Source organism: Pyrgilauda ruficollis, unplaced genomic scaffold (assembly GCF_017590135.1).
Source record: "Pyrgilauda ruficollis isolate IOZ18807 unplaced genomic scaffold, ASM1759013v1 scaffold52, whole genome shotgun sequence".
Taxonomy (NCBI): Eukaryota; Metazoa; Chordata; class Aves; order Passeriformes; family Passeridae; genus Pyrgilauda; species Pyrgilauda ruficollis.
The window spans coordinates 3,585,979-3,608,293 of NW_024526822.1; the positions used below are offsets into that span (position 1 = coordinate 3,585,979).

The following is a 22,315-nucleotide window of genomic DNA, read 5'->3' on the forward strand; positions in this document are numbered from 1 at the left end:
GTTATATATTATATATTATCTATTATCTATTATCTATTATATTTATACTATATTATATATATTTATACTATATTACATTGATGATGATGATGATGATGATGATTATTATTATTATTATTATTATTATTATTATTATTATTATTATTATTATTATTATTAAATATTTTGGGTTTAAAATAAACCAGAAGCAGCTGCATTCTCCCCCAGCTCTGTCCAGCAAATTCTCCCCTCACACCGAATTTCCTCCTCTCCTCTCCTTTCCTCTTCCTGCCTCTGCTGGAACAGGAATTTTGGCCGAGCCACAGGTGCCGGCAGTCCGGTCGCGTTGCAGCTTCTCCCCTATCTCTGCTATCACTCAAAGAAGATAAAATCAATCAGCGCTGGCTGCTGGCGGGTGCCAAGGTGTGAAGTGACTCAGGCTGGCACCTGTGCCCTGCTGCTGCTCCAGGATTGCATCACCGCCGATAAAAGCGCATTTATCAGGAATTTGGGCCCGCCCGCTGTTTACAGCTTCGTTTTCTGCCGCTCTTCCTCCTCCCTTGGCAATTCCTCTTCCTCGTGGCTCTCTGGGAAAAGCGCTGATCCCCGGGATAATTAATACTCGGGGTAATTAATGCCCAGCCAGGCATGAATGTGAGGTCGCAAAATGCCAAGTGTCTCCTAGCAGGGAAGGGAGCAGCTTTAGATTGGAAATTTAGCTTTAAAATTTCGATTTTATCTAAATTTAAATTTGTTAAATTTTAGATTTTATTTTAAATCCCATAAATTTAAATTGAGGTTTATGGGAACAGCTTTAGATTGGAAAACATTCCTCATTTTCCCCTCCCTCAGATCTTCCCTTGGTTTTTCTCTCTCTTTGCTGCAACAGGAGCTCTCCTTCTGCCCTGTTTCTTTGGTAAAACTTGTCTGAACTTGTATTTAAAAGTGAAAAGCAGCATAATTTTTGTTTTCTTTTTGCTTTAAAATTGGAAAATCATTTGTCTGAACAAGAATTGGGACCCACTGGTTCTTGCTGAAGTGGCCTTTTGAAAAGAACTTTACCTGTACCTAATTCTAAATTCTAATATCTATTCTGCCTGGGAGATTGTCACCTTTGGGAAGTGAGAACTGAATTTGGGGTCTGATTTTCAAGACACCTTTATCAGAATAGGTCGAGTCTGTTAATGGGAGTAACAAAAGCAGGGCTGCACTTCTTTCCTCTGTGATCCCATTCCACTCAGAATCTCTTTATAAAATAATTTATAAAATTTATATTTATAAAATAATGAGACAGAGAACATTTTTCTGGAAAAAAAAATATGTTTTATTATCAAATTACTCCTATACAGCACAATTACCCGTGACAAGGTAAAACAGATCTAGGTGTGCACTCACTTGGAATTCAGTTCTACCAGCACAAAAATCAACAAACAACTCCTTCAGTGCAAATTAATGCCTTGGATTGTGTGGAGTTCCTGTCTTTGGATTGTTTTCCTCTCAGAGTTCCTCCAACTCCATCCTTGAACGAGGGAAAATTGTAGTAGTTACAAAAATAGGTAGTATTTCAATTTCTAGGCTTTACAGTACGGTGGGAGGTAATTTCTCAGCCTCTAAAGTCCTTATTTCTTCATTGAATTCATGAAATCTCTTCACCCCAGCACGGGGTGGATCCATGCTCGATATTGCACAGGCAGGACTTGAAAGCAGCAGAGGCTGGGCCAGGTGGGGAAGGAGCTCTCCTGTGTCAGACTCTTCAGTAATACATGTTCTTGTCCCACCAGCCTGCAGGAGAAGGGAGGGGATAACAATTAAAAATAATTTTTTAAAAATTGGTTATTTTTCCTCAAAAAGGAAAAGTGACCATTGGAGGAAAATTATTCATTTTTCACCAGTCACCTGCGAGCGGCAGCTGAGCAGGGAGTGGAAGGGTAGGAAAAGACACATGAAATGAAAATATTCAGTTAAAATTCAATTAGAACAGTGCACTCACTTCCTGGGTGTCTCCTGATGAGCAGCTTCCGGATTTCATCGTAGACCCAAATCAGGATGGCAAAAGGTACAGCCACAAACCAGTACTGGAACCTGGCAGTGGGGGCAAAAGTCTCGTTCAGAAACTCCTGAGAACAGCTCAGCTCCAGTTCTGGGGTCTCTGTGCTGTTCAATGTCACTAAAACAAATCTGCCCCCTTGGCCTCTTTCCTTTTTTCCTAATTAATCTCTCAAACTGATGATGTGCATGTAAAGCCTCCCAGTCTTAAGTGGCTCCTGGATTCATTAATTCCAGGTCCTATACAGAAGGAAATTTTGCCTGGTGTTATCACAGCAATAAATCACCTGACTGATCTATTTAAAATAAAAGTTAAACGCTGGCTGTGCTCATCAAAGCATTGAAGATGCTGGAAGAAATATTTAAATGTTGGTTTTGCACAAGTGGGTATTTGGATCCTCAGTAGGAAATCCCATAGGAGAATGTGGAAATTATGGCAATAATGGCCTTTTTGGCCAAGAAATAGTGATGAATATAACAAATTTTTAAAAATATTTGTCCTGCACAGGCTCCTGCTCCTGTTTTGTGCCCCTCAGGAGGGCAGGGGAAGCTCAGGGGCACCAGAGCTCACCTGAGAGGAGTGAAGTTCAGGGCTGTAACATGTCCAAGGCCGTAGGTGAGAATCAAAGCAATTCCTATCTGGGAAAATATCCCCACCCAGATGACTTTGTTCCTGCAGGAAAAGCAGAGAGGAAGAGTTAAACTCCTGTGAGAGAGATGAGTTAACCCCAGAGTTAAAGCCCTGTGAGAGAGCTGAGTTAAACCCCTGTGACGGAGTTAAACCCCTATGAGAGAGTTAAACTGACCCCAGAGTTAACCCCTGTGAGAGGGTTAAACTAACCCCAGAGTTAACCCCTGTGAGAGTTAAACTAACCCCAGAGTTAACCCCATGTGAGGGTTAAACTAACCCCAGAGTTAAACCCCTGTGAGGGTTAAACTAACCCCAGAGTTAAACCCCTGTGAGAGAGTTAAGTTAACCCCAGAGTTAAACCCCTGTGAGGGTTAAACTAACCCCAGTTTTAACCCCCTGTGTGCCTGCAGGAACCTTCTGGATCCCTGCAATCCCAGCCCAGGTGGGCTCTGCAGGCACAGGGGTGGGCTGGGCAGCTCTGTCCTGTACCCCAGGTGCTCCTGCCTCTCGGGGCAGCACTCCCAGCCCAAATCCAGCTGTGGGAGACTCCCAGCAGCAGCTGCTCAAGGCTGGTGCTGCTCTGGGAAGTGCTCAGGGTGACTCAGGTGTTAATGCAAGGAGGAAGCACACATAGGTGTAGGCCCTGTAGCTGCAGATAAAGGATGGAAAATGAATTGCTCTGCTATCAGAAAGCCGGGAGGGAATGCCAGCTCTGCTGCTGGCCTCTGGCCCAGCCGATATTTGGAATTCTCCTGGGGCTGGAGGTTTGCAGAGGGCGGCCAGCACTGTCTGGGGGAGTTTGGCCAGCTGGTATCTCCCTTCCCAGAGCCTCAAGTTATCTCAGGGAAGTCCAGACTTGCTATCTCTTGATAAGGAGTTCAGAAAGTAATCTGGAAGAGAAACTCCCATTTTTTTTTTTCCTAGTAAACATTTTAATGAATGGAAAGTTGGTTTTAAGCTGGTGCATTTTCAGAATAACCAGCACAATGTCTTTAAAGAAAATCCCTACCCTGAAGTAGAAAAGGGGCTGAAGGGAGGTGTAATAAAATATTTGCCTGAGATTTGTGATTGTTTAAGGCCAGGCTTAATCTTTGTGCAAAGACTGAAAGTGAGAGGGCCAAATCACTGAGCTCACCTGCTTCTGAAGGGAGCAGGAGGCTAACCTGAACTGCAGGTTTAGATTAGATAGGAAAAAATCCTTTTCTCTGAGGGAAATTCTTCCCAGGTGAGGCCCTGGCACAGGTGCCCAGAGAAGCTGTGGCTGCCCCTGGATCCCTGGCAGTGCCCAAGGCCAGGCTGGAGCAGCCTGGGATGGTGGCAGGTGGGATGAAATGAGCTTTAAGGTCTCTTCCAACCCAAACCATCCTGGGACTGTGTGTCTGCAAAACTCACCTGAAGAGGCCCTGGCGGAAAATGGAATTCCTGCGAGTTTTCCTGATGATCAGATCAGCCACCTGCTGGATGGTGATGCTGACAAAGAAGGCTGTGTAGCCAGTCCACTGCAGGTACATGCGCTGGTAGTGGGTCTGCAGAGCCAAGGAAACAGCAAAACCTTTTTAAATGACACCCTCCCACTCGCCCAGGCTGCTGCAAACCCCCACGGGAGGCTCCATCTCAGTGCCCAAGGTGTGAACGCAGGGCTGCTCCAGATTTAGGCGCAGAACGCTCAGGTTTGGGCCCAGCTTTATTCTGGGACTGAGTCACGAGGCTGCAGCACGAGCTGGGGGTGAGGGGAGATTCTGTGGATTTATCAGTGCCTCCTGCGCCTTGTGATTCCGCAGGGGAGGGAGGGGGAGGCTGCAAGGGCTTGGCAGAGGTGCTGCTCACCAGCAGGGCTGGCAGAGGACGGTGAGCACGGATTTTGGGGGGTTCAGCCATCCAGAGCAGAGAGGAAAGTGCACCTGCAGGGGCTGTGAGTGAGAAGATGGAAAATTGTGGAAAATCGAGGAATGAATGAAAGAGCAGAGGCTGAATGAAAGAGCTGTGTGGCAGGGAGCCCTAAAGACTCTCCCCTGCGGGAACATGAGATGAAAACTAATTCTATTCGCATTTAAGCCTCGTTTGCATTCCCCATCCCTTTATTTTGGGGGAATTTTGAGGCAGGCAGGTGGGCAGGGAATTTTCAGGGCTGCTTTACCCATTGCTGTCCGTAGGAATCCTCAAAGTCGTTGATGGCATTGCTCTCCCAGTTCACTCTCACTCCCAGCAGCGTGGAGGGGAGGAACCCTTGCTCAGCATAAACAGTGAAATAGGTGACAAAGGCCCCCACCGACTGCATGATTCCTGCAGAAACAAAGGGGCAGGAATGAGGAAAAACCAAAATTAAGGAGCACTGGGGGGTGGGCTGGACGCATGAAACGTGCTAAAGGTAGTTGGTGAGTTTTGGTGCTGTGAATTTCTTGCCCTCTGTAGATAAAACCTCACTGCTGAATAATGAGCAACAGGAGGTGGCTGGTGGGTTTGCAGGGGAAGGGGTTGAGCTTCAGCTCCTAAATTTTGGGGTTTTTTAATTGTTTTTTTTTCCATTTTATTGCTGAATAATGAGCAACAGGAGGGGGCTGGTAGGTTTGCAGAGGAGGGGGTTGAGTTTCAGTTCCTCAATTTAGGGTTTTTTTAATTGTTTTTTTTTCATTTTATTGCTGAATAATGAGCAACAGGAGGGGGCTGGTGGGTTGGCAGGGGAAGGGGTTGAGTTTCAGCTCCTAAATTTAGGTTTTTTTTAAATTAATCAGCCTGAGTCTTGCTTTGCTGACACAAGGAGAGTTCGGGAGGCCAACGCACCAATCTGCAGGTAGGAGTACACAGCCAGCTGCTGGTTCACCAGCCGGTCTTTCCTCTTGTTCCGGGGCCTCCTGTTCATGATGTCACTCTCAGCTTTCTCGTAAGCCAGTGCCACCGAGGGGATCTGCAAGAGAAACAAACCCTCAGGGGCTGGGGGCAGCCAACCCCCATATTCCATCATATTCAGGGGTTTAGCAGCAATTTGCAGTTGCCAAGTGGTTCTGTTGGATGTTGGCAGAACAGAGGAGAGGAGGATCTGTGTGGATTCCTAATAATGAATGAATTCCCATTAATTAATTCCTATTAATTGTAAAGGGTTTGGGGGAAATCTGAAATTTGCATGGATCTGGTGATTGATACAAAAGGCTAGAGAAAGTTAACAATCATTTAATATTCATTTAAAATTAAAGGGTCTTCCAGGTCCCTGGGGCTGGGCTGGATGAAATGTTAGGTGGAACTGCAGAAATCCCTCTGATCTCTTGATTAAAACACAAGATATATTAATTATATTATATTATAATGTTATATTATATTGTGTTATATTATATTGTATTATACTGTATTATATAATATTATATCATATTATATTATAATGTTATATTGTGTTATATTATTTTGTGTTATATTATATTATTATGTTATATTGTGTTATATGATATGATATAATATTTATTATTATTTTACATAATTGTTCACTGCTGATTTTAGCCTGCATCAGTTGTCTTTGCTTTCTGCTCCCCCCCTGCAGGCTGTTTTTGTTTTCTACTCTTCTTTCTCTCTACCTGGCTGCTTTTAATCCCTTTTTTTGCTGCCTTTCTCATCTGTAGGACAAGGCCACAAAATCCCCTGCTCAGGATGTGCCTGCACCCCCAGCCCCTCTCCCTGGCAGGACATTCCAGCAGGAAATGACTTTGGAGCTCCCAACTCACAATGTCCGTGCCCAGGTCGATGAAGAGGATGGTGATGGTGCCAATGGGCATTGGGATGCTGGCAATGATGTAGATGAGGAAGGGGCAGAGCTCAGCAATGTTCTTGGTCAGGGTGTAGGCAATGGTTTTCTTCAGGTTGTCAAAGATCAGGCGGCCTGGGGGAAGAGAAAATTCTTCTGTCAAAGGGAATTTTTCTCAGGAAAAAAAGTTCAATTTTGTTAAATGAAGTGGAAACATTTACTGCTTGTTTCTGCTTCCCTCATGTGTTTCATCATGCATTTTGTAATTTGGTTTTGTTGGGTTTTTTAAGCTCCCCTCCCTTCGAGGCTTCTGAAAACTCAAGTGTAACGAAACATTTCTTTTGATGAGGCAGTTTGAGGGGAAAAGCCTCGTTCCCCAAAATGCTGTGGTTGTGATGGAAACCACAAGCTCTTCACAGGGAAAGAAGAGTGGGATGAGTGCTCCTGTTTTAGGTGGGCACAGTGAAGGTGATGTGTGAGAAAATAATAGAGAGAAAAGGTGGAGAAAATAATTTATATCTTTGTGAGGCTTCAGGCTGCATTGGAACAAGTCAGGAAGTGCTTTTATCTGAAGCTTGATCAGAGACAGCAAATCTTTATTGTGTGAGAGAGGGAGATGATTTCCTTATTCTCTGATTGTCATGTGTAGACGTGGAATTAATTCCCAGCTTTCCCAAATATCAAATTCACAATTCCAGGTAGAGAAGAGAGGAAGATCAGTAGGCCCTGCCAGCAGCTTCCAGCTCAAAAAGTGGGAAACAACATTATCTTTACCTTCCTCCACTCCTGTGACAATGGAAGCAAAGTTATCATCCAGCAGGACCATATCAGCTGCATTTTTGGCTGCGTCTGAGCCAGCAATCCCCATAGCAATCCCAATATCTGCTTTTTTTAGGGCAGGGGAGTCATTGACTCCATCTCCAGTCACGGCAACCACAGCTCCCTGGAACACACAAAAGCATCCAGATGTGGGTTTGGGAGGAGAGGGTGGATCCTGCCATCATCAATCCTTACATTTCTAACAGAAAAATGCTGATAGGAAGTTCTGAATCCTCCCTGTACCCACATCAAACACAGCCAGAGGTCAGGAGGGTGATGGGCAGGGTTGAGAGAGCAACCTCAGAGTTTTTTGTGTGATTCCCTTTAGAGCAGAGACCTGGAAAATTCAGGGATGTGATTCACTGCATCCTAAAGAGTGGACATCTCAATTAGATGCATTTCAAATGCAATTAATCTGATTGTTTGGTGTAAAGAGGATTTAAGATTTGTCCGCCCTATGTGCGTGGTCCATCCCTGTCTGAGCAGAGCCAGGTTCACCTCTGACATCTGGGGGAGGTTTGATTAACACAAAATGTCCTGGTTTTTGTTAATGAAGAGCTACAGAAACAGCCAGGCTTCATCTGATTCATAAATTATGTAACTGTTGAGTTAGAGCCCATCCTCATCCTATCCCAACAGCTGGCTATCCTCAGTCTGTGCTAGAATTTCTCCACTAATCCAAACGATGGAAAACTCTGATTATCCAACTCAGCTTCTTTGTTATCTTCCTGAACATCTCCTGCAGCTCCAGGCTGCACGCAGAAGTTTCTGGCTTGGTTCAAGGCAGGGTGTTCAGAGTGGGGACAGAGCCTGGCAAACTGATTAATAAAATGCTGAATTTCCTGTCCCTGTGGGGATTGAGCACAGTGTCACTACCTATAAATAATGCCATGTACAGAAAGGCTTATAAGCTCTAAGTACTAAACATAGCTGGAGACTGGCTGGGGGAGGGTTCCTTTTCATCCCTGGAGAGCCAAATCTGCCAGGAGTGTGGGAGTCTGAGCAGTGCAGAACACGTTTACCCACCGTGTGCCTAACAGAGACCATTCAAAAAATAAAAACCACATCAAATTGAAAAGTTTTATCTCTTTTTTTTTTTTTTTCTACTCTCTGGAGTTCCCTCCAGGCTTAAACCCAAAGAGCTGATAATGCTGATTGGGAAGCTTAGTGCTGGCATGACTACAAAAATAAAATAATATCTTGTGCCACATCTTCCTCTGTACAAAGTCCAGGCACAGCACTAGTGTGGCTTTAATTCACAAAATCTACTTGGAAGATGTCATTTTTGAGTGGAGAGTCTTTCGATAGCAATTTTCATCTTTTTCAGAGCTCTGAAAATGTCTTTTTTTTCTTTTTTTTTTTTTTTTCCTCCTGTACTGGCTGCACTCCAGGCTGCTTTACATAATATTGCCCATGGATGGGACAAACTCTCTTTAAATCCTGCTGCCTGATTTACAGCCCTGGGAAGTAACACAGATAAGACTTGGTGGTACATAAATCACGCTCTGGCATTCTGTGGGGTTCATACCTCAGAATCACAAATAGTCTAGGCTGGAAAAGAGCTGTGAGTTCACCTGCTCACCCAGCACTGCCACTAACCAGTTCCACTCCCAAACATTCCTGTGGGCAGGAGGACACGGCTCTGAGTGGCCACAAGAGATAAGAGGAGAGGATGTGGCAGCAGCATTGCTTTTATCTGGGTTTAAAGAATTCCCCAGGGGATTCTCCTTCCCAGACAGGGCACAGGAGGCATTTTGTGCTTCTCAGAGTGACAGGGACAATCCACGCTCTGGCTACAGCTCCAAACCCAGGGAAAGCTCATTTTGTCACCAGGAGCTGTGTCTGCAGCAGGAATTTGAGCGGCTTGGACTGAGTCCAGGCAGCGTTTGTGGCAATCTGTTAGATAATGTTCTGGCACGGGGCAAAGAGTATAAACAGGGCTTAGGGAGCGCTGGGAATTGGCTCCCAGCCTCCCAGCCCTGGGCTGGCGCGTGTGCGTGGCCTTTGCCACGCCTGCCTCACCTGCCTCTGACAGCCCTCCACGATGATCAGCTTCTGCTGGGGCGACGTGCGCGCGAAGACGATCTCGGCGTGCTCGCGCAGGATGGCGTCCAGCTGCTCCGAGCTCATGTCCTTCAGCTCCATCCCGTTCACCACGGCTGCCGTGGCTTCCCTGCAAGGGCCGCAGGCAAGGCAGGGTGAATTTTCAGATCAGAAGGGTGGAAATTGTGCGCTCGTGGGATGGGCGTGCAGCTGGGTGGTGGGAAAGCGGCAAATGGAGTTAATTGCGGAGGTGTTTGTTGTTAATTAGCAGGAGTTGAAAGAAAGGCAGAAATCCAGAGTGGATCACAGTCACCTCTGGATACAGAGGGGTCTCATTGAAGCTTCAGAAAATGCATTTTAAAGACAGCTCTCACTGGGAGGAGCAGGGGAAGACATCACTTCTGCAAAGAGCTTTTATCCTTCCCTTGTGATGTTATTTTTTCCCCATTTAATGGGTGAAGGAAGGAATTTGGGCTGATGGTCCAAACTGGGTCGTGTGATGCCGAATTTTGCTCTGTGTGTGTGTGTGTGTGTGTGTGTGTTTAGTCAAACAGACAGTGACAGTGACTTCCACATGATCTGCAAAGAATAATTCACCAGATTTTCTTCACGGGTAGCAGAGATGAAAACCACCGAGTGGACACATTTAGCTGGAGATGACTCAAGAGTGGGAATGTGTCATAAAAAAGCAGAAAGCAGCGGGGATGTAGAATAAAAGCACCGTGGAGTGAGCAGGGAAATGAAGCCCTGTGTGCTGCCAGGCTCTGCTGGCTCTCACCTCCTGTTGACCCGCTCCACAGGGATGTTGAGGCGCTTGGCAATGTCCTCCACGGTCTCGCTGGTGGCTGAAATGATGCCCACGCTCTTGGCGATGGGTGAAGGAGGAATTTGGGCTGATGGTCCAAACTGGGTCGTGTGATGCCGAATTTTGCTCTGTGTGTGTGTGTGTGTGTGTTTAGTCAAACAGACAGTGACAGTGACTTCCACATGATCTGCAAAGAATAATTCACCAGATTTTCTTCACGGGTAGCAGAGATGAAAACCACCGAGTGGACACATTTAGCTGGAGATGACTCAAGAGTGGGAATGTGTCATAAAAAAGCAGAAAGCAGCGGGGATGTAGAATAAAAGCACCGTGGAGTGAGCAGGGAAATGAAGCCCTGTGTGCTGCCAGGCTCTGCTGGCTCTCACCTCCTGTTGACCCGCTCCACAGGGATGTTGAGGCGCTTGGCAATGTCCTCCACGGTCTCGCTGGTGGCTGAAATGATGCCCACGCTCTTGGCGATGGCCTTGGCCGTGATGGGATGGTCGCCAGTGACCATAATGACCTGAGCAAGGGACAAGTGAGTGCCAAATGGCCAAAGCGTGGAGGGAGATAAGGGGGAATGTCCGGTTTTGAGGAGCAGGAAGCACTTTGGGATCAGAGCAGCGCTGTGTACTCAGCAGAGGGAGATTAGGGGCGGTAATTGCCCAGCTCTGTATCAACATCTGGGCTCTGCCTCTCTTCCTGAGGCTGCTTTATCAGGGCTCTGGAGGAAGAACTCGTCACAGGCAGCCAGATTAGAGTAATGCAGAATAAAGGAGCCCTTATGTAAGGATCTATATTAGGTATGTTCAGTGGGGAGGGTTTGTTAGAATATTGCATCTTAAAATGGATCCTTGTGACTGAGGTGTCCTGACAGATAAGGCACAGCCTTTACTTGCTTTTCTCAAAGAAAAGTTGCCAGATCTGTCTTCAGCCTATGGAAAATTTCATCAGGGTTGGGGTTTGGGATTCATCTCATCTGTGATCTGTAATTCCAGATATGATTTTCCTGGATTTAGATAGATTTCACCTCTGCTTAGTTTATTTGTGGGTCGCCAGGGAGTGAAATTAGGGGAATTACTGCTTCAGGTTCCACTTGAATAATGCTGAGATTAGTGATTCCTTTGGATAAATGTTCAAAGCAGTGTCCTGATGCCTTCTCTAGAATTGTTTCTTACTTTCCAAGGTTTCTTACTCTGTTTCCAAGCAAGTAATTCCAGCTGGTGTGGGTTCTGTATTCTAGAAATCGATCTGATGAGAGAGTATCTGAACTTTTGCAAATTTGGATTTCCAGGTTGAGGGTTTTGTGCAGTTCCTATAGTCTGATTCCCACTTAAATGAAAATGTTTTGTCTCTGGGGACTTTCTAAATTGAAATTATAGGATGGTCTTACCTAAGGTTAAGATTTTTGGTAGTTGTTGCTAGAATGATAATGTGGTGGAAGATCTTAAATTTTAAATACTTTAAATAACACCTAAAATAATCATAATGAGTCTTTCTGTAGTGAACCCATTGTGTTTTTCTCTGTAAAATCCTCACCTTGATGCCAGCACTGCGGCACTTGGAGACAGCGTCAGGCACCGTGGAACGAGGTGGGTCAATCATGGACAGGAGCCCCACAAAGCACAGGTTGGAGGCTGGGAAGTTCATGGAATCTGTGTCAAACTGGAAGGTCTCTGGAAACTCATTCTCAGGCAGGTACAAGTGGCAGAAACCTGAAAAGATATTTAGGTTGGTATGATGGGCAGGAAAATGTGGGAGAAAGAGGAGAGGCTTTGCTCTTGCCCATGGAACTCCAGCATTTAACCATTTTTCCAGGCATGCTGGATGTGCCAAGACTTTCAACCTCATTTCACAAGTTTTACAGCTGGATTTTACCCCGTTTTCATGTTTTATCCAGTTTTCCCAGGCACTCACCCAGCACTCTCTCCCCCATGCCCCCCAGCTCCATGTAGGCTGTCTGGAAAGCTTCTGCCTTCTCACTGTCCAGAGGCTCTTCCTTGCCGTTGATCATGATGGTGCTGCACCTCTCCAAAATCCTCTCTGGGGCGCCTTTCATCACCAGCAGGAAGCGTTTGTCGTGGGGGTCTTCGGTCTCGTGGATGGAGAGCTGTGCCACAAACAGGAGATGGGTTGGAAGAGCTCAAATTGCCCTCGTTTGTTTCTAGTTTTCCATGGGATTAATGCTCTTTTCCATAAAGAAATAATGATTTCCATCAAGTGGAATGAACTGTATCTGTCATAACTTGAATTTTCTCTGTTGTTGAATTACCCCATTAAGGCTTCCAGGTCACCCATTGCTGCATCAGGCCCAGTGATAGAAACAATCTGGCACGATTTCCAAAAAAAATGAAACACACCTGGAATTTGTTGGTAGAGTTGAAAGGGATTTCAGCCACTTTTCTGTTCTGTGCTCTAATGCTCATCACATCCCCCAGAATGACCTCAGAGAATTTCAGCAGAGCTGTCTCAGAGGCATCTCCAACCACGACCCTCTGTGGGCACAAAGGAATAAATCATTTTACTTTTATCTTTCCACAAATTTATGGCATGCTGCACACTTCAGCAACAAGGAATCTCCATTTTTATGTTCAAGTTATCCTGGAAAAAAATATTAAAATAGAATTTGGGGGTGTCTGCTTTGCTGTTGGAGGTAGAACTGAGCTACAGCAAACTGTAAAGCAGATCTGGGGTCACACTCAGGCACTACAGGTGAGCTGAGGCACAAACCCAAATTAATTTGAGGATGGCATTGATGAGTAAACAGCAGGTTTGTCCTGGTAGTCCAGTCAGTAAAATTTACTACCTTCAAGCAGTCGTGTGGAAAGACATCAATTAAGGCATGTTTACCCTTGCTATAATAAATTAACAGTGCAGTAATTACTGTTCCTGCTAGTTGTCTTGCCTTTTCCCTGGCAGGCACAGTTGGGTTTGGACAGTGCACAGGGGTTCTTGGAGCTGTCCTGTGCAGGGCTGGGAGTTGGGATTGTGGATCTCCTCCAATTCAGGATAATCTGCATTTCCATGCTCTTGGCTGTGCAGGTTTTTTACCCTGTGTTAATTTTTTTGTGTGAGTGTGCAGCAGTAAAACCACTGTCAGTAGGAACTTACTGGTAAAATGGAGATTGTTAAAACCAAGCAGAGAAAATTGCTTTTTCAGAGGAAGGGGAATAAGCTGGTGTGAAGTCAGTAGTACCTTCATGATGGGGAGATTTTCCTGTCCTGGCCGGAATTCCGCCCGGTTGCAGAGAGTGACAATTTTTGATAAAGCTGTCCATGTGGGGGAACTTTGATCAAAGGGCTGGGCTGAGAGAAGCAGAACACACATTGCATCTTTTAGCATGACACAAGTAAAATCTTAACAGTGAAAAAACAGAACTGACTTATTTGCTGAAAAAAAAATATTCTTTTGACAGCTTTTTTTTATGGAAAAAAAAATGATATAAATTTTCCCTCTAGCAGTGCTGCAAAGGGGTTTGGATGATGTTTGTTTGCTTAATTCCCTACTAAATGTACTCTTGGCAAAAGGTTCTGGAGTAGAACCTCCTTCAGGTTTACCTCCTGTAGGTGGAATTCAAATATTAATTTTTATTTTTTCATGTCTCCGCATGGCTAAGGAGGGATTTCCATGTGTAGAAGGAAGATATGTCTGATTTGGTCACCAAAAGTGAACATCCTAGGATGGATCCAAGTATCTGCCCCTTCCCACACCCCCATTTTCCCATTTACTTGTTTGATCTTCACTGGTGTCGGCTGAGTAGATCTGGTTGTCAAACCAGAGGTGGGCAACAGTCATCCTGTTCTGGGTGAGGGTGCCTGTCTTGTCGGAGCAGATGATGGAGGTGGAGCCGAGGGTTTCCACGGCCTCCAGGTTCTTCACCAAGCAGTTCTTCTTGGCCATGCGCTTGGCCGTGAGGGACAGGCTCACCTGGCAGGGGGGAAGGGGTCCAGATGTCACCAAGGTGTGGCTACACACAGGTGTAATGAGATTGCGTTCTCCTGGTAGATCTTTTGTGGGGTTTGTAAGAGAATATTTTAATTTTTTCATTTTTCTTGGCTGCTGTGCATTTTTTTTCCTCCCTTTTTTTAATTTAGGTTTGGCTGTAACTAGGACAGGTAGATTTGCTGCTGATAGGAACCTGCTGCCTGCTGATAGAAATAAAGATGTCTTATCAATCAAAAGGTTGTTTGAGATGGAAGAACCTGCAAAGGGCAGGGAGCTGCTGGTCACCAGCTCCATGAATCCTGCAATGATTCCCTTCATTGTTTGCTGCTGGGGTGCTTTGGAGCCAGCAGTGCTTAGCAGGTGTGCTGCCCCTCAGGCAGGGATTTTAGTGCTGGACAATTAGTAATAAGTGCAGTTTTCATGTGACTTTCAGGGTACAATGTCCCCACTTCCAAGTGGGAGTGGGTGGTGGGGAAATGAGTCACGTCATTGTGCTTGGCAGCCATCGAGGCAGAGCAGCACTTGAACTTAAACCCCAGCTGGGTTTGAGATGAATGACTCAGTTTCACCAGAATTCCCAGATGAAGGGTTTATCTTTGGAATAACCCCTCCTCAAACCCAGCCCAGCCCAGAGGTGAAGAACCCCAGCACAGACTCACCGTCACCGTGGCCAGCAGCCCCTCGGGCACGTTCGCCACAATGATGCCGATGAGGAAGATGATAGAGTCCAGGATCTTGTAGCGCATGGAAACGGAGATGATGAAGAAGAGGACCCCGATGGAGATGGCCACTCCTGCCACCAGGTACACGAAGTGCTCGATCTCGATGGCGATGGGCGTCTTCTCGTTGCCCACGCCCGAGGCGAGGGAGGCGATGCGGCCGATGATGGTGCGGTCCCCGGTGTTGATGACAATGCCGGTGGCAGTGCCTGCAGGGACAAAAACTGTCGCCTCCAGGGCACACAAACACTCAGAGGAAGTTGCAGCCTGACATTCCAACAGGTGTTGATGGAAAAACCGCAAGGAAACTGCGGTCAGTTCAAATCCAAATTATTCCATTGATTGGTGCAGCCATAACCACGCTGCGTGTTGGAACAAATGCTAAGTGTGACCACCCCCAAGGTCACACTTAAATCTGCTCAGGTCAAAATTCATGTGGGCAATTAAACCTCTCTGAAGTTCCTCAAAGCAGAATTGCTCAAATGGGTTAGCAGGACCAAGCAGCACCTCTGCAGGTGCCTTTTTGGGGGCCCTTCTCTCTGTACGTTGATAAATAATAAAAATTAGAAACGTTCAGTTCCCCTGAAGTTACTGAATAGAGGTCAAAGCCTAACTAGAAAAAAAAGATAAAAGGATGATAAACGTGGCTGGAGCCAGTGGAGAAACAGATAAAGAGGATGAAATGGGATTTCCCTGCCCAGTTTCAGGATCAGCTCACCTTCCACACAGGTGGTGGAGTAGAAGGCAATGTTCCTGGTCTCCAGGGGGTTCTCGTGGGTGAAGTCACAGGAGCGGGACTGAGGCTCTGACTCCCCTGTGAGTGAAGAATTGTCCACCTTTAATGAAATGGAGACATGCCCAGATTAAAGTCAGCAGTACACAGTGGTGTCCAGCCCGGGAGGTGAGGTTGCAGCTTCATTCACAATCAGTGACATCAACAACTCTCCGTGTCTCTTCTCTGAGCTGCTGCTGTCCCTGACAGAATCTCTTTCTTGGGAATTCAGGTCAGGAAATGCTGTGTGTCTGTCAGTGGGAATTTCAGCAGCCTGAGAAAACCCCACAATTTTGAAGATCTGCCTCCGGTGGAAACTCTCAGTCATGTATTTGTGCATCTGCCCTGTCCTGGCAAAGAACAGAGGCAGAGCATGGCATGGACTTCTTGGAAGTTCAGGGAGGGAGGTGTCAGTCCTAGAGGAGCTCAGCATCACATTCAGGCTTCTGCTCTCTGACTTCATTAGTTATGTCCAGTCCCAACTCTAATAACCCATATTGGCTGTGTAGAAATTCTTCCTAAGCAATAAATTGCTCCACACTCTGTTTTCCCTCTTTCCTTTGCTCTTCCAAGCCCTGTTTACCTTGCAACCCTGAGTGAAGATGAGGCGAATGTCTGCAGGGATCCTGTCCCCACCCTTGATCTCCACAATGTCCCCAACCACCAGCTGGTCTGCTGGCAGCTCCTTCTTCTCAGCATCCCTGAGGACAAGAGCTTGCTGGAAGAGAGAAATGGGACAAAAATTAGTTTTGTGCAACTCTCTACACTGAGATCCTCCTCTCTGTTCTGGGACAGAGCCAGAGCAGGCTGATGGAGAGGAAATGTGAGAACCCCTCCTCAAACCCAGCCCAGCCCAGAGGTGAAGAACCCCAGCACAGACTCACCGTCACCGTGGCCAGCAGCCCCTCGGGCACGTTCGCCACGATGATGCCGATGAGGAAGATGATGGAGTCCAGGATCTTGTAGCGCATGGAAACGGAGATGATGAAGAAGAGGACCCCGATGGAGATGGCCACTCCTGCCACCAGGTACACGAAGTGCTCGATCTCGATGGCGATGGGCGTCTTCTCGTTGCCCACGCCCGAGGCGAGGGAGGCGATGCGGCCGATGATGGTGCGGTCCCCGGTGTTGATGACAATGCCGGTGGCAGTGCCTGCAGGGACAAAAACTGTCACCTCCAGGGCACACAAACACTCAGAGGAAGTTGCAGCCTGACATTCCAACAGGTGTTGATGGAAAAACCGCAAGGAAACTGCGGTCAGTTCAAATCCAAATTATTCCATTGATTGGTGCAGCCATAACCACGCTGCGTGTTGGAACAAATGCTAAGTGTGACCACCCCCAAGGTCACACTTAAATCTGCTCAGGTCAAAATTCATGTGGGCAATTAAACCTCTCTGAAGTTCCTCAAAGCAGAATTGCTCAAATGGGTTAGCAGGACCAAGCAGCACCTCTGCAGGTGCCTTTTTGGGGGCCCTTCTCTCTGTACGTTGATAAATAATAAAAATTAGAAACGTTCAGTTCCCCTGAAGTTACTGAATAGAGGTCAAAGCCTAACTAGAAAAAAGATAAAAGGATGATAAACGTGGCTGGAGCCAGTGGAGAAACAGATAAAGAGGATGAAATGGGATTTCCCTGCCCAGTTTCAGGATCAGCTCACCTTCCACACAGGTGGTGGAGTAGAAGGCAATGTTCCTGGTCTCCAGGGGGTTCTCGTGGGTGAAGTCACAGGAGCGGGACTGAGGCTCTGACTCCCCTGTGAGTGAAGAATTGTCCACCTTTAATGAAATGGAGACATGCCCAGATTAAAGTCAGCAGTACACAGTGGTGTCCAGCCCGGGAGGTGAGGTTGCAGCTTCATTCACAATCAGTGACATCAACAACTCTCCGTGTCTCTTCTCTGAGCTGCTGCTGTCCCTGACAGAATCTCTTTCTTGGGAATTCAGGTCAGGAAATGCTGTGTGTCTGTCAGTGGGAATTTCAGCAGCCTGAGAAAACCCCACAATTTTGAAGATCTGCCTCCGGTGGAAACTCTCAGTCATGTATTTGTGCATCTGCCCTGTCCTGGCAAAGAACAGAGGCAGAGCATGGCATGGACTTCTTGGAAGTTCAGGGAGGGAGGTGTCAGTCCTAGAGGAGCTCAGCATCACATTCAGGCTTCTGCTCTCTGACTTCATTAGTTATGTCCAGTCCCAACTCTAATAACCCATATTGGCTGTGTAGAAATTCTTCCTAAGCAATAAATTGCTCCACACTCTGTTTTCCCTCTTTCCTTTGCTCTTCCAAGCCCTGTTTACCTTGCAACCCTGAGTGAAGATGAGGCGAATGTCTGCAGGGATCCTGTCCCCACCCTTGATCTCCACAATGTCCCCAACCACCAGCTGGTCTGCTGGCAGCTCCTTCTTCTCAGCATCCCTGAGGACAAGAGCTTGCTGGAAGAGAGAAATGGGACAAAAATTAGTTTTGTGCAACTCTCTACACTGAGATCCTCCTCTCTGTTCTGGGACAGAGCCAGAGCAGGCTGATGGAGAGGAAATGTGAGCATATCTGACATCCAGCTGGACTGCTCAGCCTGGAATTTGGGGGATATGAGATGGAAAGTGGCTTTGGAGATGGGGAAATGCCTTCCAGGGATGTGCTCACATGACATCAGGTCTGTGGGTAAAAGCAGCAGGCTGCAAAATGTGAAACCCAGCACACTTCACCCTTTTACAGGTTTGAACTGGGCACTGAGATCTCTAACCCAGTGCTGGATGGAGAACAAGGATGTGCATCCTACAGTTCACAGATCCATGAAAGCAGCCACTGTGTGCTTTTTAGCAATGGTTTGTGATTCAGGACGTTTATCTGGGTCATTTGCCAAGAGATAAATTCAGGTTGGGCTTGCTGGGCTTCCCTCATGCTTTATTGGGATGAATTTTGGCCTCAGTTTAAAAGCACTGGTGGTTCTCACCTGTGGGATCATCTTGCTGAAGCTGGCCATGATGTTTGTGCTTTTGGCTTCTTGATAATAAGCAAATATGCCAGTGAGGATGACAACCAGAGCCAGGACTACTCCGAGGTAGAGCTGATCAATAAAAGATATAATTTTGTTAATTGAAGACAAGTTTTCAGCAATTCCTCTGTTAGAATGAATCAGTTCTGTGTTGTTTTAAAATGAGGTGTTGGCTGGGTTAAAAGACAGGTTAAGAAAAGAACTTTCAGGTGTTGGCCTGCAAACGATCAATTAAAGTTTTTTTTATGTGTGTATAAAAAAAAGGTTTTGATAGTTTTAATAATCTAAAATCCTTCTCTAAACTGACACAATTCTGAACAAATTACAGTGTAACAAATTAAAAAAAAAAAAAAAAAAAAACAAGCAGAGTATAACTCAAAGGGCAATTACTCAGAGACTCTTTAGGTTCTGACTGAGGTCAGAGTCTAAAGCCTTTAGACATTTTTCCTGCCCTCAGAATTCTCAAGAATTGTGGTTATGCCCAGTGGCTATCAAACCTTTGCCCAGGCACTCTTTAAGCGAGTGCTGTGCGCGGTGTTTGAGCTTTTATCAGAAGTGTTTGGCAGCGGCAGAGTCTGGTGAGAACAAGAGGCCTCCTTGGAGTTACTGAGTAACTCTGGAGTATTTAAATCACCCCAGCCATGGCGAGACCCAGCGCTCGCGGCACGGGCGCTCATCCACTCACGTTGTCATAGGCCGAATCCACCCCCTGCGCCAGCTGGATGCCAAAGGAGATCCAGGAGAAGCCAGCCCCGATCCACAGGAGGATGGAGAAGCCCCCGATCATCTGCTTGAGGAACTTCACGATTTCGGGGGTGGCTTTGGGAGGAGTGAGCGCGTTGGGGCCGTCCCGAGCCAAAATCTCTGCTGCTCTTGCACTCGAGAGACCCTGCAGAAGGAGGTGACGTGTTTATAGTGAAATCACAAACAGATTTTTACCCCAGCTCAGAGCAAAATGCACGTGCTGCTGTTTTTTCACACGTTTACAATGAAATCACAAACTGATTTTTACCCCAGTTCAGAGCAAAATGCTCATGCTGCTGTTTCTTTCAAGGTTGTTTGTGTCACAAACCAGCTGCAACTCTGATTTCCAAACCTCCTGATTTCAGAGTGGCTGCTATTAATTATCTGCTCTGGAGAAACAGCTGTTTCTTTTTTTCTTCTGGAGCACTGAATTTGGGGTCACATCCATCAGGAGTTTCCATTCTGTTGGTTATCAATCAAATATACCTGGACTAATTGTTTGGAAAGCCAGGGGAAAACTGACATTCTTTTGCTGCTGCTTCTGCATTTCCACAAGGTGTTTGTAGCTCAGGAGGTTCTTGAAATTCTTGTCTGGGCTCTGGCCACGTTCAGTGCTTTGATATTCAAATGTCAGGCGTCAAAGGGACTCAGGTGTAGTTTCTCAAATCTAGATTTTCCTTCAAAATCAGCTCAATCCATGCAGTCTTTGGTTACAAACTGTTACAGTGAAAAGTGAATTGTGGCGAAATCAAAGGATCAGATAACAGCTTTAGAAAAAATGAGGTCCTGGTGCAAAACCCTGAGGTCCCATTTTTGATTTCAAAGCAGTAGCTCAGCTTTCTTCAGCCTCGAGAGAAACTCCACTTTAAATCCAGAGCAGTGCTCATTCCTTGCTGGTTTAGGCTTTACTGGGAGCATCAATGCAGGCACCCACACACATGTAATAATGAAATTCCTGCTCCTGGGAGCTCTGGGGATGCCACAGGCACCTGATTGAGGCAGTTCCTTAAGGAAGCCCTATGCACTTACTTTGTCGATGCTGGTACCATACTTCATCTCCAGCTCCGAGGTGCTGAGCCTGTGGTCATCCTGCATCCCAAGAGAGACAGGAAATTACAGTGAGCAAAGCATCAGACTGCTGGAATTCTTATTTCCAAACTGCCTGGATCTGGGAACATGGATGAAATTGCATGTATGACACCCCGCTTTCATTAATTAGACAAATCTGCATATTGATGAGCAAAATATCTTCCACTGGAAGATGAGATTTTTTTTCCTTTTGATTTGCAGAGTGCTTTTGTAAATAGCTCCCTCCTCCAGCAAATCTGTCACAAGAACAGGGTGGTGTGTTCATGTTTCTGCTGCTTGCCACAGGGGCTGTGCTTCTTTTGGATAAATCATTTCAGTCTGCATGCTGCAGGGCTCAGAGTGTGTGACAACAACCTCTGCCCTTGATTGCCAGGGTAGGGAATGTGAATTATCCTCCCCAGTCTGCTGGAAAGAGGCAACAGGTTCTAAGCACAGGTAAAAAGGGTGTGGGAGACGGAAATCTCAAAGCTCTTGTCCTTGGCCTGCAGTGACACCTCTTTAGTATCACTGGCCTAATTATATCTTGTGCTGAACCGGGATTTAGAAGCCAAGAATTTGAGAGATCTCCCAATTGTTTTCTCAGAGTGATTCATGGGTACTTGGGTGAGTCAATTCTCCTGTCTGTGCTTTGGTTTCTCTTTAGAAACACGGGAGTGGAGTTACATGCCCCGGTGGCAAAGGCAACACAGACAGAAATATTTACCTGCTGCTGGGCAGATCTTGGAATCGTGCTGGGTGAATGGGTGAGAAAATCATGGAATCAATATCTTATTTTGGTGTTCTTTGAGCTTTGCAATGCCATCCAGCCCGTAAATAGCCTCTCCTCTGAGCTGCTCTCACAGCAATCCCAAAAAGAGGTCAGCATAATTACCCTCATGTTCCAGATTGGGAAACTGGAATGTGTGGAGAGGAAGCAACACTTCCAAGAGCAGGTCAGTGGAGAGCCAGGAGGAAAACACAGATTTCTTGGAGGCCAGAGCAGTTGGTTTGGGTAAAACCCCCTGTGTTTAAAGCTGAGACCTGCTCAGCTCTGGAATCTCTGGAGCACAATGCCATGGTTCTGCCTCTCCCTGTGACTCCTGGCTGGCTGTGCAAGCTGTCAGGAAATGCTGATGGCAGTGATTCCATCTGGGGAACGGCTCCTTTTTGGGGCAGATAATGTTCTGTACCACTGGTGGCTTAATTATACCAGATTCATCCTCTCATTTTAGGTATTAATCTTGCACAGGGTTTTTCTGGCACACTCCAGGAGGGTGAGGAAGCAAATCCTTCCCTGTGCCAGGATTTTCAGTGCAGGACACTCCCTGGATTTCACGGAATGTGTAATGGAAGCTCAGCAACACTCACCAGGTCCAGTTCTTTCTTAAGATCTTCTGCCTTCTTTTTCTTCTTGTTGCCTTTTTGGTCTTTGTCCTTCTCCTCTTCATCTTCAATCTCTGTTTTATGCAGATCTTTCGTCCCATAGATCTCAACTGAGTAAACATCAGACTTTTTCTGTAAAAGACCACAAAAAAGTCAAAATTTTGCAGATCTACATTTTTAGACAACTTACAAATTTCTGCTGTCACTTTCTCCTGGCTACTTAAGGTGTTTTTTCCTGTCTTATCCAGACATTCATCCAGTTTTTGTTACTGTGATTGTGGTCAGGACTTCATCAGGTGCAAATTACACGGATTGCTTTAGGGATGTGCAACACTTCCAGCAATTTATTATCTGAAACAAGAGTAGGAAAATACTGCCCAGGACCTCAGCAGTGAAGATTACTAATTTATTTATCAGCTCCAAGAAGAGATCAGTGGAAAAGCAAAATATTTGTGAAAGGAAAGGAGAGGGGGAAATGATCCATTGGGAACTTGCTTGTTCCTGGAGCTTTTCAGATCCATAACTCCAAGATCCAAATTTTAATTACAATTAACACCAGACTGAGTGCCAAGGAGGAGCTGCTCTGGTTTTGCCCGCACAGAGCTCAGACCTGGCAGGGATTTAGCCAACAATAC

At 46.1% G+C, this 22,315-nt stretch overlaps 1 protein-coding gene across 1 annotated transcript; it reads right to left on the minus strand.

Annotated features, from left to right (window-relative positions):
- Nucleotides 1-1,369: 1,369 nt before the first annotated feature.
- On the minus strand, nt 1,370-21,818 carry ATP12A (ATPase H+/K+ transporting non-gastric alpha2 subunit; the record flags this gene model as incomplete). Its single annotated transcript, XM_041480559.1, has 22 exons — nt 1,370-1,761; nt 1,970-2,061; nt 2,597-2,698; nt 4,049-4,182; nt 4,794-4,939; nt 5,438-5,561; nt 6,367-6,521; nt 7,161-7,329; nt 9,228-9,378; nt 10,440-10,576; nt 11,593-11,768; nt 11,971-12,163; nt 12,414-12,548; nt 13,250-13,359; nt 13,783-13,981; nt 16,375-16,643; nt 17,151-17,268; nt 17,788-17,922; nt 18,444-18,557; nt 19,171-19,374; nt 20,259-20,318; nt 21,666-21,818. Coding segments are annotated over 22 exons (3,105 nt in total), but the record flags the coding sequence as incomplete, so codon positions are not given.
- Between the last annotated feature and the right edge of the window lie 497 nt (nt 21,819-22,315).